The following is a 16030-nucleotide window of genomic DNA, read 5'->3' as shown; positions in this document are numbered from 1 at the left end:
CTTGGCACCGTCTCACAGCCAGCTGATCACTACTGGATGCTTACTGTAATCTGGATAGTAAGGGTTGCATGAACGTTTTACACATTTGAACTCATCTAATGTTCACATGACCCTAAGGGAGAAACAGTGTCATCATTCCCCAAAGCACAAGGGCCATGGCTGGTGGCTCTGCCCAGGGAGAAAGCAGAGAATGCAGGCAGTCCTTGAGACAATGCTCTCACCATCCATGGCCTTATAATCCATTCTTCAGGGGATTAGAATTAAGCAAGGATTTGGTGTCCCAGATGTCCCTTGATTTTTATTAATGAGAAAGGGGCTGGAACCCTTTGATGAGGGCATGGGAGAAACTAAAACAAATAAACTCAGGATTGAGAAGTGTCGTGCAGCCTCACCATCAGTGTGTCATCACCTCAGACTAGATGTTTGAGTGACATGGGATGCAGGTGGAGTGTGTTTGGAAATGAGCAGGTGAGGAAGTGGGGACAGAGCTGAAGAAGACAGAGGGAAGGACTGGTCCTGGGATGGAGAGGAGACCCCAGGGCAGATGCAGGGGAAAGGCAAGCTGCAGGCATTCTGTGTGAGGTGAGGAGGTCCAAGGATGTAGCTGAGGTGGGGGAGCTCACTTTGAAATGGAGAAGTGCCCTGGGCCCCCCTGCTTACCCTGAGGTCATCCTGTACTCCACATGATTTCTGGAGGTGGAGTGCTGGTGGGGGCAGGGCAAGCTTAGGCTGAGGTCAGAGGAAAGAGGGCATTTGGTTAAGAAGACAACCTCAGGGGGCTGCTCCTAAAGGCACAGTGGGAAGGGTGCAGGGAACAGAGCATAGGAGAAGGTGAGTGAGAAGCAACATAGCAGTCCCTATGAGTGACCAGGTTCATTGATTACTAAATGAGCATGTAAAGCAACAGGCAGCGTTTGCATCTGCCATGGTCACAGACTCCAGCCCTGAACATGCACACATACCTGCAGCTTTAGCCTTGGAGCTTGTTGGTGGCACTGACAAGTCCTCAAGTGTGACAGCTCCTCACAGGTCACTCCCTAAGCTAGTTATCCCCAGCCAGGCTCCGGAGCTGAGAGCTGCAGCAGAAGTGATCCTGACCTCCCCTATGACCAGCTGGAGCAGGCAGGGTTTGGAAACCCTGCTGTGCAGACTTGCTAAACATCCTCCAGGAGGCCCAGGTGGCTGACATCAGGGCACAAACTGCCACTTTTGCACAGTGCTGCAGCAGCAGCCAGACTCCTCAGGCTGGCTTTGTAGACTGAGTCCCAGACTGAGTGGAAAAAGGGCTCCCTAGTCTCAGCCCTGTCTGTGAACCACATGCTCGTTTGTTCAGGGGCTTGTCTTCCATTCAGGGCTGTTGAGTTCTCCTGGGGTACACACTATCACCTTTGTGTTGCCAATAGTAGATCACTTTCATTTTCACTGGAGTCACAGAAAAAAACCTCGTCATGTGAAATGTAGCATCCAGAGGAAGAAGCAGGAACCACAGGAGTCACTGATGTAAACATGAAAGATCCAAGCATTTATCTCAATGGGGAAAGGATGTACTGGTCAGGGCCCAGGCAGGACACAGAAACCAGGCCAGTGATTTGGATGGGAAAGTTTAAAGGATTTTTGATGAATAAAAGACAGTAGAGGAGAAGCCTGAGGAATAAGAAAAGTGGGCAGCCCCTTCTGCCTTTAGGGCTGAGGGAAAGAGAAGAAAGAAACAGAACTTGGAAGAGGAGACCCTACCCTGCAAAGCCTGAGGCTCAGCCTTGATAGAGAAGATGTCTGCCACGAGGAAGCACGACTGATCAATCTGCCAGAGGCCATGGACTGCAGCTGGTCTGAGAAACTCACTTCACAGTTTAGATGGACCAGAACTGGTCTGCAGAACTCACCCACCAGGTGGCTTTGCATTCCACCTACAGGTGAAAGGAGGGTGTCTCCAGGTGGGCTGGTTCACAGGAAGCAGTGCTCTGAGTGGTAGAAGAGCTTACTGAAGAGTGAGTGCCGCTAGATCTCCTGCACACTGCTGTGAGACACACTGTGGGAGAAACAAGACCACCTGAACCAGGAAGAGACCCCAGGGCCTCTGCTGTGCCAAGCTGGTCTCTCCAGTGCCTTCTATTGACAGAGCATTGCAACCAGCTGTCACAGTTCCAGTGTCACAAAGCAGTGTAAGAAAGGGTAGATTTAGAGCCCAGAGTTGGTAACTGGAAGGTGCATACTATCTGAATTCCCAAACTGCTCAGTTTCTGTCTGTCCCAGCTACCACCAGGCATCTGCATTGTATCACGATGTTTCTTAGAGAACTACAGAGAGCTTCTATTTTGATTTTGTCATTTCTAGCTCTTCCCACTACACCCCTTGGCACAGCCAGTCAGCAGTCAACAGGTTTACGCATCCCTTGCTCCATCACCTCCCAGGCCCACTTCCTATAGCAGCCTCCTTCCCTCTCCTCTGCTGCATTGCTTTCTCAAGCAGTCTCTCCCATGTCATCTGTCCGCTTACCCACTGACACAGTGACCTTCGTAAATGCATACATCTGTGGGTTCTCCAAAATCAGTCACATTTGTGGTGCAGAACCTGACCCTAGCAAATCTCTTATAACCTGCCTAGTCACAGACCTCATCCATCCTGAGCCCCCTGTAGATGATACCTCTTTCACTGACATGCCTTTGAACAGATTGATCCTTTGGTCTTAAGTCTTTTCAACCCTCCTTCAAGCCCCGTGCCTGCTCAGCTACGAATTCCTCTTTCTCACCTCAGCCGGGTTCTCTTGCAAAGCCTTTCCTGCTGGCCAGGACTGGCACAGACAGCCCTCCTTGAGGAGGGATTTTTATCCTAGCTCTGCTGAGCCCTGTGTCAGTAGCTGCGCAGTTGCTATTTTCTCCCCACCCTGCTGGAAGCTCGTGGAGAGGGATCATTCCCATTTCCCTGTGTGTATACAGTTCCAGCTTGCTGCCAAACGAGTAAATGATTGGTCAGCTCATGGGATCCGAAGCATTGCTCCTGTGCTATGTGTTGATGGAGGGGAAGGCCTGACTTCACCCTGGCTTTCAGCATGTGACAAGGGACAGAGACATAGGTAAGGTCCAGGGGCACTGCAGAAGATGTCCCTGTGAGATGTGCTGAAATCCAAATTGAATACAGTCCTGGAAGTCAACAAAACATTTTCAAGAAGAGAGTGATCAAGAGTGTTGAATATTCGAGAGAGATGGCGAAGAAAGAACTCTGAAGCCTGTGGGCTATGCTTGTCTGTTCATACTCAGCACAGTGATTGTTGCACAGAACAGAGGCCGTCATGTATGTGAGTGACTGTAGCAGCTACAGAATGACAGAAAGGGGATAGATGTGTGGTGGCTGGAGGGGGAAGGGCTGGGCAGTGCCCAGCAGAAGACTCCAGTTGGAGCAGTGCCCCAGAACAGATCTGTATGCAATCATCTCCCTGAACACATAGGACAGCCCTGCCATTCATGGAAAGAGTGGACATTCCTGTCCATTCTCCTACCAAACTACAGCTTGTGCTGGCCCCTGAGGCTGTGGAATGGGACAGGTGCCTGTCAAATGGGAATCCCCTCTTAGTCCCAGCCATCATCACTGCTGCTCATTTAATTTGGCACAGTTGACCAGGCCTGTCTCTGCTCTCAGGTGATTCTGGGTTCTTACAACTTCAAATCAGGCCAGTGGATTTGCTCTATGAGAGCTCCCGCTGGTCCTTGGGTCTGCAGTGAGAGTATTAGGAAAGAGCTTTTCATGTTGCCAGAGCTTTTTTTTGTTTTTAACCGCAGATTCCCTCCTGCACAGTAGACGAGATTCATCTTATGCTGAGCAGGGTTTTCTAAAATTCTCTGACAACCGTTCCACACAATGTGAAAATCACCAGTCCTGAGATGTTACTTGGAGCTTAAGTGTTGTGATAAAGTCCTTTCTGTCTCAGGCAGAATGGATGTGTGTGTGAGAGAGGGAGAACAAAGGAGAGAGACAGACTGACAGAGACAAATTGAGAGAGTCTTCTCCCTCCCTCTTTGGACCTCACTTCAGATTAACCCAGAGCCCAGGAGAGGTGTGGGCAAGTGAGTTTGCCTGTGGATACCGTGGCTCTTGAACAGTAGGATCAGATCAGGCAAGATGGGCTGCATCCACCTATTGAGAGAGCCCAGAGTCTCCGCAATGTTATCAAATTATTTGAGACAGGAAAACAACTTCCTAAGGTTTTGGATGTGTCTTAGTGTACCTCGTTAAAGGGTATTTTTTTTCATAAAAATTCTCTTCAGTCAAAAATATTAGACAAAGTTCTGCTTGTTTTTCATATCTTCTGTTTTTCCACTGGGCATTTTAGTATCTGAGGATGGAAGGAAAGTTCCATAGAGGAACTTCATCGCCTGTCTGAGCAGAGCCCAAATCTCTCCCCTTCAAACCCTCTGTGAGAAACTGGGCCAGACAAGAAGGGCATGGTTCCCTCCAAGCACAGGGAACTGTAGCCACCATGAGCTGTAATGCCCAGGTCTCTGTAAAGGCAGTGAGTGAGGTTGTTGGACCTCCAGGGAGGGGAGGGGACACTGGGTGCACCTCCTCCCAGGCAGGACAAGGCACTTTGAGAGAGCAGCCTGTGGACTCTGGAGTCCAGGAGGGGCAGGACTTGAGTGCACCTCCTCCTAACACCAGGGCAACCAGCACTCCAGGTCCTACAGAAATACTCGCAGCCCCAGATCTCCCATGAGGCCTCCATGAGCAGTCACAAGGGCATGGAGGGCTCCAGGCTGGAGCGCTGGCCACCTGGCAAGTGCATCCCAGGAGAGCCACCCTCTGCGCTGAACAACTGCACACTTCTGCAGAGGGCTCCGTGTACCTTTTACACACCCACCTTATCTGTCAGTCAGAGGGAGGAAGGTGGAAGGCAGGGAGAGTGAGCACAGTACCTTCAGGAATGTGGGGCCCTTGGAGCTGCAGTGGTTCTGAGGTCTACCTGAACCACGGGATGGCTTTTAAAGGAAGTGTCCTGTACGTCGGATCTTTCAGCTGAAAGTGGACAAAGTAGCGGGCAGTTCCAGGGGCGGCCCTCGGAAGTCTGGTCACAGTGGCAAAGCCAGCACCACGGTCAGCAGAGCAGTGAGCAGCACTCGCACCAGCAGCCCGGTCAGACTGAAGTGTTCCAGGTAAATCCAGCGAGCACCGCCTCGCCTGCTCGTAGGTACCGCGCTTCCTCTGCTTCCTTCCCCTCCTCTCTGTGCACCACCACCTGCCCAATAGCCAGTGGGAGTCTAGCCCAGCCCAAACTAGAGGGACCCTAGGGGTAGGTCCCATCCTGCCCAGCCAGAGACCTCAGGTGTACCTGGTAGAGGACAAGCAGTGGCCTTTGAGCTGGCACACAAAAGGAGGCTGCAGTCGGAGACCTTCCTCACCCTCACTCTAGGGCTGCCCAGGAAAGACAGGAAAGACACAGAGTGGAGGCTGAGGGGGCTCACCTGGGACAGGTCCACCCTCCAAGAGCTGCAGGCCCTGGCTCCTCACCCCTGCTGCCACTAGGCAGGGAACATCCCCCCACCACCAAAAAAAAAAAGTCCTTAACCAGTATAAGTCTGGCCCTGGCTCCTCACCTCTGCTGCCCCTGGGACGGAGAATGCTTGATTCATGACCCTCACCCAGTGCCAACCTAGACCTGGCTGGGATCTTCCCTTTTAAGGCTGGGTGCAGCTCACCAGCTGAGGGTCACTGGAAAGGACACTGCTCACTCACAGAGCAGGGCTCTGCCCCCAGGTTTCCTTGACTTCACTTTCAGCCCAAGCCCTCCACTGCAAGGCTGTAGATGGGGTAAGAGCTAAGCCCCACTCAGCTCAGGGCTGGACCCTCCCCCTAGGTCCTGAGACAAGAGACCAGGCCCCTGTTGGGGGCCAAGGCTCTGCCTGCCCTGCTAAGCAAGACTGGGGCTGCTGAGAGGTCTCCTCAGGGGTCCCTGCTCCACTCACCTTACCCTTCTCCCAGCTCTGTTCCTACCAACTCAAGTAGCAGCTTCACAGACCAAGGTCTAAACCCCAGGGGCTACTCAGGGCTCCTGTGGTGTGCAGGGGCCCTGGCCCAGGCCTTCACTGCCTTCCTCCCTACAGTAGCCCCCTCCTTCCTGCTGTCAGACCTAGCCTTGCCCAGTACAGCAGAATTTCCTAATGGGTATCTTCAAGATCATGATGCTTAAAAAAATTAAAAGAACTTTTGGTTAAATAAGTTTAAGAAACATTGGTTAAACCAAGTTATTCAGTTTCTTTCTTGCAGGACTTATCAGACCCTTTATTATACCAATGGGGACTGTGGATTTCTAGGAGGTAGGAAAGTATGCCTTGTTTCCCAAACTTATTTGTCCACAGAATTCTCACAGACTGTCACAAGAGCTAGGAATGTGACAAAGCACACAATGGACATTTACTGTCAGGAACAGAAACATTGCTAGTATTTTCTGGATGAGGTGCAGGGCCTGAGAGGACTCATTAAACTCAAGTCTAACATTAGGTCAGGGGTCTCACCCTGGCCGTGTCCACACTGACCACAGGCTCTCAGGTTCCCTCTACTGCTCTGCATTGTGTGTCTGTGGCATTTGATTATCTGCTGTATTCCATGCTGGTGCCAGGCGGGGCTCCCCACTGCAGGCTCTGTCTACCCAGCGTCCCTGGCTCAGTTTTAAACAGAGGTTGTGTTCTGTGTTCTTTGCCTGTGGGCAGGACGTCTCCCTGGGGGCATGGTTTCCAGTGTCTCAGTCACTGAGGAGCATTCGTTAGAGCAAGGGCCACAGGGTGAGTGGGTGAGTGGCAGGCTGGGCTCCTGGGACGCACATGGTGCCAGGGGAAGAGCTGACTCCCCTGGCGTTCTTCTCTTCTCTTCTCGCCTGCAGGACATGTTGCCCATGCCAGGAGACCCGACCCAGGGGACTGGCAACTATAACATCGAAGACTTCGCTGACCTTGGCATGTTCCCGCCATTTTCTGAGTAGCTGCAGCCACAGGGAGGCTCCTGCTACACGGTGCCACCCATGCTGTGACATCAACACCTGCGTGAATGGGGGCTCCCTCACCCAGCTTGCCCTGCCGCAGAACCCCCACCAGAAGCCCCCTGCCCCCCCACGTTCCCTTAAGCATGGCCTTGCTTAGCTCTAACGCACAGTCAAGGCTTCTTGGCCACTGACTGGGGCCCTGCTAGACATTTGGGATCGGTGGTATTTATTGTATTTTATCTGTGTGTGCTTGGGAGGTGGGTCTGTTGGGTCCCAAAATTTGGTTGTGAACAATCTCTTAAAGGACCATTTATAGCATAAGAAGTTCAGTTAGTAGCCAGAGTGACCCAGCTGGCCTGCCCAAGATGTGGAACCAGACTTCTCTTCTGTTCACTTCTGCTGTTGGGGAGCTCATAGGGCTAGAAAAAGGCATTGGGTCCAGAGCCTATTGCCAAGGAACACAGGTACCTGGCAGGTCCATGCTCTGCTCATCAATTGTGGGCCCACTGTGCTATGGGACATGTGTGCTTTGTGCTGTGAGCCCTGAGCTTTGGTCCTGATGGATGTGTTGTGCCTGTCTGTCTTTGTGGCCAGAGTGAGTGGAAGCATTCAGGGTCTGTACTGAGTGTGGAAACAGAAATGAGCAGCCCTGTCCCCACCCAGCCACCCCTTGCCCACAGCCCACAAGCAAGGGACCTCACCCTGGGCCTGGAAGGTGAATGACAGGCTGAGCTTGGCAGGCTGGCTTCCAGCATGTCACCAGTAGTCAGGACTGGGCACCTGCTCCTTTCATAGGTCAGTTCTTTGGCCCCTCCTCTTAAAGGAGCCAGCCCTTTCTACTCCTGGAGCCCTTGGGAGCACTCATCCTTCACTTGCCAGGCCTGAGTGGCTGTGTCCTGACTCCATGTAACCTTCTTTTGTTGGCTTTGCTCCCCTGGGAGAGCTGGTCCCTGCCCAGCACCTGCAAGAAGGAACATCTCTAGGTCAAAGCAGCCCAGGCCCTCTGTACAGTGTGGATGGCAGGGGCAGAAGTCCAGCCTCCTTGTGCCTCCTCTCACTTGGAAGGGGCCAGGGTTCACCCCCTGGGTGGAGAAGGGAACTCCAAACCACTTTTCTCCAGGCCCTCTGAGCTCCGTCTTCACCTAGTTGGGAGGCTGGTGGCACCTCTGAAGGGACACAGTGCAGGTCTGTAAGGCAGAGGACTCAATTCTGACTCTGCCCCTGCCACATACTTGCCGGGCTCTGAATCCCTCAGGGTTCTCAACACAGGAGCCTAAGGCTTCTGCCTGACTGGCTCTGAGCCTAGGTCCCTGGCTTGCTGTTTTGCTCAGATGGGAGGAAATAAGTTGAAAACCCTGCCCCTAGTTTTCATGTCCTGCTGCCTTCTCCCACACCCTTCACTCAGGCAAGGTCTCTAACCTGACTTTGTTTCCTTATTTTTATGAACCATCACCTCAGTTTCCCATTGCCATGCCTTGGCCACTGATGCCACTTGTAAGAGAAGCTACATGGTTGCTTGGGGGGCGGCCAGCAGAGGATCTCTCTCTGAAAAAGCCCCAAGGTCCTCCCAGCAACCCTTTGGGGACCCTGCAGACCCTGCTTGATGGTGCAAACACTCAGAAACCAGCCTGCCTCCTTGCCCCAAAGGCATGGAGGGCAGGAGAAGGGTGGATTCTAGACTCTCAGAGGGTGCAGTGAGCCAGGGTGCTGGAAGGAACCAGGACAGGGTTGCTCTGTGCTGATATCCAGACCAGAGTTTCTGCGGGGCTTCGCCTGTGGAAGTCCACGTTGATCAGTAGAATGCACTTGGCTGGCAGCCAGCCTCCTGTGATCCCAGTTCTGACTCCAGCCAAGCCCTGTTCTGTGGTTTCTAGACTGACTTTGACTCATAGATAGTGCTGAGTCCTGACTTCAGGTGCACCTGGGTGTTCCCTACAGCCTCAAAGCTCCTACTGCCTGGGGAAATGGCAGGTGCTGACCCAGGACAGCTCTCTCTGTACTGCCTAAATGCCACCTCTGAGTCCATCACCCTTGAGTTTGCCCCAGGCAGTGAGCATAATTATCCCCCCAAAAAGGCATAGATACCTAGCTTTTGGAGGAAAGAAATGTTTCGCAGTGAAATGAAAATAGGCTTTTGTGGCCTTTAGCTTATGAATTCAAAAGTTTGGGGTGTCTTATGTTGGTCTTGCCTTCTATTTTTTGGAGGGAAGTTGGGCCTTTTCTGAGACACACACTGGAGGTGAACACACTGTGTACTGAGGGGTTACAGAGGAACAGGAGAGGGTCTTTGTTCATGACCTATCTACTTCCCTCTCTTAGACAGAAGTTTGGGGTGCAGCCACTCAGGTTCTGGTCCTGAGAGGTAAGAATTCAAGGGTCACAGGAATCCAGCAGAATAGGGAGTGTCATGACTAACCAGACCTAGCCTCCTTCCCTTCTCTTTGTCCCTGGAGCCTGCCAGAGACTGTGAGGGGATCCAACTGGCTAGCTTGTGATATGTCTTCTGTTCCCTTGTCTGTGTTTTGGTTGTCATTCTCATTAGCATCACGTGATCTCCAGGAGAAGTAGGGGAGAAGCCCAGGACTGGGAAAACCCACACCCAAGGGGTTCTCTCACCAGGGATTTTTGAAACAGGCTAGAGTAAGAAACTCTAGGGGAGGCTTTAATTACCCTGGATTGCAAGGGAACCTCCCATGCCAGTCCTTCCCACCTGGGAGGTCAGAACCCAGTTGTCTGCTAGCCTTCAGCCCAGCCAGTGGGGTGCCCTCCTCCTGGAGATGGAGTCTTGGCTGGATTGGACAAGGGAGAGGCCCCGAGCCTTTGCTGGGATCTGTGGTTCTTGTCTTCATGACCCTCTGGACTTCCAGTTGCACCACCCCCTCCCCAGGCTGAACAAGCAGGTGGCTTTCCACAGAAGAGGGCCATGCAGGGGCCACCTGAGCAACTGGCAGGGACACAAGTGCAGCCACTCTCAGGCTTAACCATGATGGGTCACTGTGACAAGTGACCAGGGGTGGGTCTACAGCACTGCCTGCCTGTCACTCCTCCCTGGCTTTGTCTTTAGGTTTGGTTTCAGGGAGTGAGAGAGTCATCTTGAACAGCCACGCCACTCTCCACTACTTCCCAACAAGTTCAAGTCAAGTTCACGTTTCTTATTCCATGAATAGTGAGGATGGCCGACAGTGGGGGTTCTCATCCTAATGGAATTTGTGCTGAGGAGCTAAATCTTTCGCATACACCACACAGGTGGTTATCAGTGCTCCGACCACCTGCAGCCCAGAGGTGCGGCAGGCAACAGAGCAGTGAATGCTGTGCGCTCCCTCTCTAGCAGCACTGGGGCTAGAGAATGAACTACCTGGAACAGTGGGCACACACCTGTTGGGGGTCCACCTGCTCCCTCGTAGTTACAGCCTCGTAGTTAAGCCACTTAACTAACAGTCTTGCCAGTACCAAGTCAGAACCAAAATACCATTTGTATTGCCAGAAAAGGGTTCTGTCATTAAGTTGTCACATGCTAACTTACCAGGAATCCCTTCTCCCCCATCCTCACCAAATCCCATGCCCACTTATAGTTCTAGCTCCTTGGGAGGCTGAGGCTGGAGGTTTGTTTAAGCCCAGGAGTTCAAGACCAGCCTAGGAAACATGGCAAGAACCTGGCTAAGTAAATATATAACTCAGCCAAATCCCAGGAAGTGAGGATGTCCATGTTCTCCTTGAAGACGCCCCACACAAGGTGTGGTCACATTTGCACAGGTGGGTGTGCCTGGGTCTTGTGGCCAGAACCTGCAGGCTGCCAGCCTTAGGAAAATGGAGGTTTTGCAGACTGAAAAAGATAGGGGCAGGGCAGCTGGCTTCCCCTATCAACCTGTTTCCTTAAAGAAAAAAAGAAACAGACTTCACAAGCAGGCTTCAGTGGCCAATAAGCACTTAATCTTTTAGGCTTTCTTCTTATGGATGTGACCTGTGCTGTGGGTAACTCATTTGTATTTCTTGAATGTTCTCTGACTAACAGTTATTAAGTGGGTGTCTATATGCATAACTAATGTAACTGCCTTTTAAATTTTCATTACAATAAAAATGACTTTGCTCTGAACATCAAGTAGTGATGGGTCTGCTCACAGAGCCTGCCCTGAAGAGTTTGGGGATATCTTACATCATACCTCTTTCTCAGGGTCAGTCGTTGGTGTGCATGCAGGCAAGTGAAAGGCCACCCTTTTGTAGGGTGTTAGCTACTTAGGATAGACAGGGAAACCAACAATTCTGGAGCCACTGTGGAAGGCCAGGCCCTCTACAAGCTTCTAGAATGCTAGAGTTTTTTGTTAGTCTTACAGACCTTTGATATGTGGTTACTCTTCCTGATTTATAGAAAATTGGAATTCAGAGAAGTTAAATGACCTGACAACACACAGGAAAGAGAGGGTAGAACTAATGGCTTCATCTCAGGTCTCACCCGAAGCCCTGCAAACTCATCATCCTCTTCAACCATTCTGTTATTTATGAATTCTCACAAAATTAAGTTTTAAGCAAACCTCTAACAAATACAAATTCTAATTTTTTCTCTCTTAAAAGAACACTGGGTTCTAGCAAAATGGCAGATTAAAATCACTTGAAAATTCTTCCATCAAATACTTGACCTTGCTGTTGTTTTACAGCTCATTTACATACTATTAGCAAAATAAGCTGCACATATTTATTTTATTTTTTTTTTCATTTTTCTTTTATTATTCATATGTGCATACAAGGCTTGGTTTATTTCTCCCCCCTGCCCCCACCCCCTCCCTTACCACCCACTCCACCCCCTCCCGCTCCCCCCCTCAATACCCAGCAGAAACTATTTTGCCCTTATCTCTAATTTTGTTGTAGAGAGAGTATAAGCAATAATAGGAAGGAACAAGGGGTTTTGCTGGTTGAGATAAGGATAGCTATACAGGGCATTGACTCACATTGATTTCCTGTGCGTGGGTGTTACCTTCTAGGTTAATTCTTTTTAATCTAACCTTTTCTCTAGTTCCTGGTCTCCTTTTCCTATTGGCCTCAGTTGCTTTAAGGTATCTGCTTTAGTTTCTCTGCATTAAGGGCAACAAATGCTAGCTAGTTTTTTAGGTGTCTTACCTATCCTCACCCCTCCCTTGTGTGCTCTCGCTTTTATCATGTGCTCATAGTCCAATCCCCTTGTTGTGTTTGCCCTTGATCTAATGTCCACATATGAGGGAGAACATACGATTTTTGGTCTTTTGAGCCAGGCTAACCTCACTCAGAATGATGTTCTCCAATTCCATCCATTTACCAGCGAATGATAACATTTCGTTCTTCTTCATGGCTGCATAAAATTCCATTGTGTATAGATACCACATTTTCTTAATCCATTCGTCAGTGCTGGGGCATCTTGGCTGTTTCCATAACTTGGCTATTGTGAATAGAAGCTGCACATATTTAAAGAGTACAGAGCATCTAATCAATAAACGGGCAAGTGAACTGAACAGTTTTCAAAAGGAGTACAAATGACCAATAAATACATGAAAAAAATGTTCAATATCTTTAGCTATCAGAGAAATGGAAATCAAAACTCCACTGAGATCCCATCTCACCCCGCTCAGAATGGCTGTCATCAAGAAAACAATCACAAATGCTGGTGAGGATGTGGGAACCCTTACACACTATTGGTGGGAATGTGAATTAGTGCAGACAGTATGGAAATCAGTATGGACGTTCCCCAAACAACCGGAAATAGAACTGCCATATGACTCAGCTACACCACTCCTGGGTGGACACCTGAAGGAAAACAAGTCGTGTGCAATGCAGACACTGCATACCCATGATCAAAGCATGATTCACAACAGCCAAGCTGTGGAACCAGGCTGGGTGCCATCTACAGATGAACCGGAATATATAGATGAGTTTTATTCAGTCATAAATGACAACATCACATCATTTGCAGAAAAAATGAATGGGTCTAGAGAGCATCATATTAAGCAAAATAAGCCAGACTCAGAAAGACAAACATCTCATATTTTCTCTCATACTCAGAATCTAGATTTTTTTTTAGAGACATGAAAGTAGAAGGGGAACTATTAGGGAATAGTAAAGGAACCAGTAGAAGGGGTATGTGTGAATAATGGGGAGTAAATATAATCAAGTGACACATATACATTGTATTAAAATGTCATGATGAAACCATAAGAGAAAATTTCATAAACTCAAGTTGAACATAGACATCTTCAATGGATGCCAAAAATATGATCAAAGGATAAATTGACAAATCAGATTTTATAAAAATTAAAAACATTTGCTTTTAAAAAGACACTTTTAAGAAGATGAAAAGGTAAGTCACTGATGGGCAGGAAGCATCCCCAATCATATATCTGACAAGGGACTTGTATACAGCATATGTAAAGAGCTTTCATGATTCAATAACACAAACAAGTTACTGCAAAACAGGCAAAACCAAAGATAAAACGGGGAAAGTGGGTGGAGGCACAGATTCCATGGTCCCAGTTACTTGGGAGGCTGAGGCTATTACATGAGTGCAGGAGTTTGAGACCAGCCTGAGCAACATAGCAAAAGCCCCATCTTAAGAAGAAGAAGAAGAAGAAAAAAAAACAGAGGTCAAATAAGCACATGAAAACAATGGTAAATATCTTTAGTCATCAGAGAAATGCAAGTTAAAAAGCTCAATGAGATATTCAGACTAAAACTGAGCAAGGATATGGAAGAACCAGAACCCTTGTTCAAGCAAAATTGTGCACCCACTTTGCAGGACAGTGTGGTGGTGTCTATAAGACGCTACCAGTCACACATCTCATCACAGTTATTTGTCCTTTCAGTGAAAGTTCCACACAGAGACTTGAATAGGAATATTCATTGTGTGGGCTTTTTTTTTTTTTTTTTTTTTTGCAGTACTGGAGTTTAAACTCAGGGACTATACCTTGAGCCATTCCACCAGCCCTGTTTCATAATGGATTTTTTCAAGCTAGGGTCTCATGAACTATTTCCCTGGGCTGGCTTCAACCACAATCCTCCTGATTTCTGCCTCCTATGTACTTAGGATTATAGGCGTGAGCCACCAGTGCCCAGCTTTTTTCTTTCTTTTCTTTCTTTCTTTCTTTCTTTTGATGGGACTGGGGTTTGAACTCAGGGCTTCCTGTTTACAAAGTAGGTGCTCTATCACTTGAGCCACACCTCCAGCCCATTTTGCTCTGGTTATTTTGGAGATAGGGTCTTGCAAACTATTTGTCCAGACTGGCTTCAAACTGCGATCTTCCCTGTCTCAGCCTCCCAAATAGCTAGGATTATAGGTGTGAGCCACCAAGATGTAGCTTATGTGTGAATTTTTGGGGTGATACTGGGGTTTGAACTCAGGGCTTCACACTTTCTAGGCAGGTCCTCTACCTCTTGAGCCAAATGCAGCTTTTGTTCAACAGCCAAGAATCATAGACAACCTAAATTCCATCAGCAGGAGTGGGGTAAACAAATTGTGGCATATCCACATAATGGAATACTACTCAGCAAAATAACGAGAAAGGTGCTAATGTAAGTAATGACATAAAAGAGCTCAAAACATTGCACAGAGAAGTTGCAGCCAGGCAAGAACATGTATGATTACTCTTATGTGACACTCCAGAGAAAGCAGAGACAGAGCAGAGCAGTGGCTGCTGGGCCAGAGGATGGGTGGGGAGAAAGTGGGAGGAGACACAGAAAATGTTCTGAGACGCTGAGAAGCTTCTATATCTTTCCTGTGGGACTGTAACAAAGTCTACTGCCCTCTGAAAATGCTCATCAAACCACTCACTAAGATGGATACAAAGTTATATCTAGTGAATCTGATGTAAAAATAATCATAGCAGAGATCATTGTGGAATTATCATCAAGGGGATCCCAAATTTCCTGTGGAGTAAAGAGGAAGAATAATAACCAACGAGTTTTGTTGACTAAGATATAAAAGTGAAGAGGAAGAAAAGGTTGAAAGGGTGAGTGTTCATCCTGGCAGGCAGCTAGAAGTTTGATGATTAAAAGTGTGGACTGGCCTGGAGCTGGAAAACTTGGTCAACAGAATTCAACAAAGACCCTAGAAATCCACCCATTCTCTCAGAAAGGAGACTGCACATAAAGAGTCAACCCCAAAAGTCACAAGGAACAATAGGAGAGACCTCTAGTAAGCGGTGGGAGTAAGCACGACATGCACACAGGAAAAGAAATACTTGTATGCACATCTTACACCATACAGAAAGAAATAAATTCTACACAGGCAAAACATCTAAATGTGAAAAACAATATATGCAAAACATTTAGGAAAAATCTAGGAGATTTATTTATAAAATCTTCTCAGGGAAGGATTTCTTAAACCAGGCCCAAAGACAATAAACCATGAAATTGAATTCAATAAAAAAAAAAAAAGCCAGCCTCAAAAAATGTAAAAGGAACTCAAGTAACTAGTAGAAAACATTTATACTTTATATCATCAATAAAGTTGCATTCAGAATATATGAAGAGTTCCTAAAACTCAACTTAAAATTATAACTCAATAGATGAATGGTCAAAGGGTGTGAGTTGTCAATCCATAGAAACTCAAATAGCATTAAATCTATTAGAAGAAACTGGGCACTGGTGGCTCATGCCTGTAATCGCAGCTACTTGGGAGACACAGAGAGGACTGTGGTTTGAGGCTAGCCCAAGCAAATAGTTCATGAGACCCCCATCTCCAAAAATACCCAGAGCAAAATGGGTTAGAGGTATGGCTAGCAGGGGTACAGCACCTGCTTTGCAAATGTGAAGCCCTAAGTGCAAAACCAGTCCCACCCAGAAAAAAAAAATCTACTAGAAAAACTGAATTTGACTGGCAATTGGGAAAAATGCAAAATTAAAACAAGGTAGCTGCCAGTGCCACTCAGGTTGACTGGTCTGAAACCATGGCTGTCAGTGAGGACATGGGGAAGCAGGGCCCTTTCCTGGCTGGTGGAAGTGGTAAATTGATCCATAGCGTGCTGGGCAGTGGTCAAGAATGTGATGACTGTGAAAACCCTGTGACAGGGTTCTAACCCCAACAGTCTATTCTGGGAAAGTCTC

General features: G+C 48.4%; 1 protein-coding gene across 8 annotated transcripts in view; it reads left to right on the top strand.

Annotated features, from left to right (window-relative positions):
* Positions 1–11060, top strand: part of Arnt2 (aryl hydrocarbon receptor nuclear translocator 2) — a 153797-nt gene extending 142737 nt beyond the window's left edge. For 7 of the 8 annotated variants that reach the window (XM_074061844.1, XM_074061846.1, XM_074061840.1 and 4 more), the window contains 2 exons: positions 5008–5144; positions 6869–11060. In XM_074061844.1, coding sequence (XP_073917945.1) covers positions 5008–5144; positions 6869–6967 — 236 coding nt within the window. In that variant the 3' untranslated portion in view covers positions 6968–11060. Of the gene's footprint in view, positions 1–5007; positions 5176–6868 lie in introns of all 8 variants that reach the window. The other variant, XM_074061841.1, reaches the window with a different exon arrangement.
* Positions 11061–16030: the final 4970 nt, after the last annotated feature.

Source organism: Castor canadensis, chromosome 19 (assembly GCF_047511655.1).
Source record: "Castor canadensis chromosome 19, mCasCan1.hap1v2, whole genome shotgun sequence".
NCBI lineage: Eukaryota > Metazoa > Chordata > Mammalia > Rodentia > Castoridae > Castor > Castor canadensis.
The sequence above is the reverse complement of the archived record's forward strand: the minus strand, read 5'-3'. Positions and strand labels throughout refer to the sequence as shown.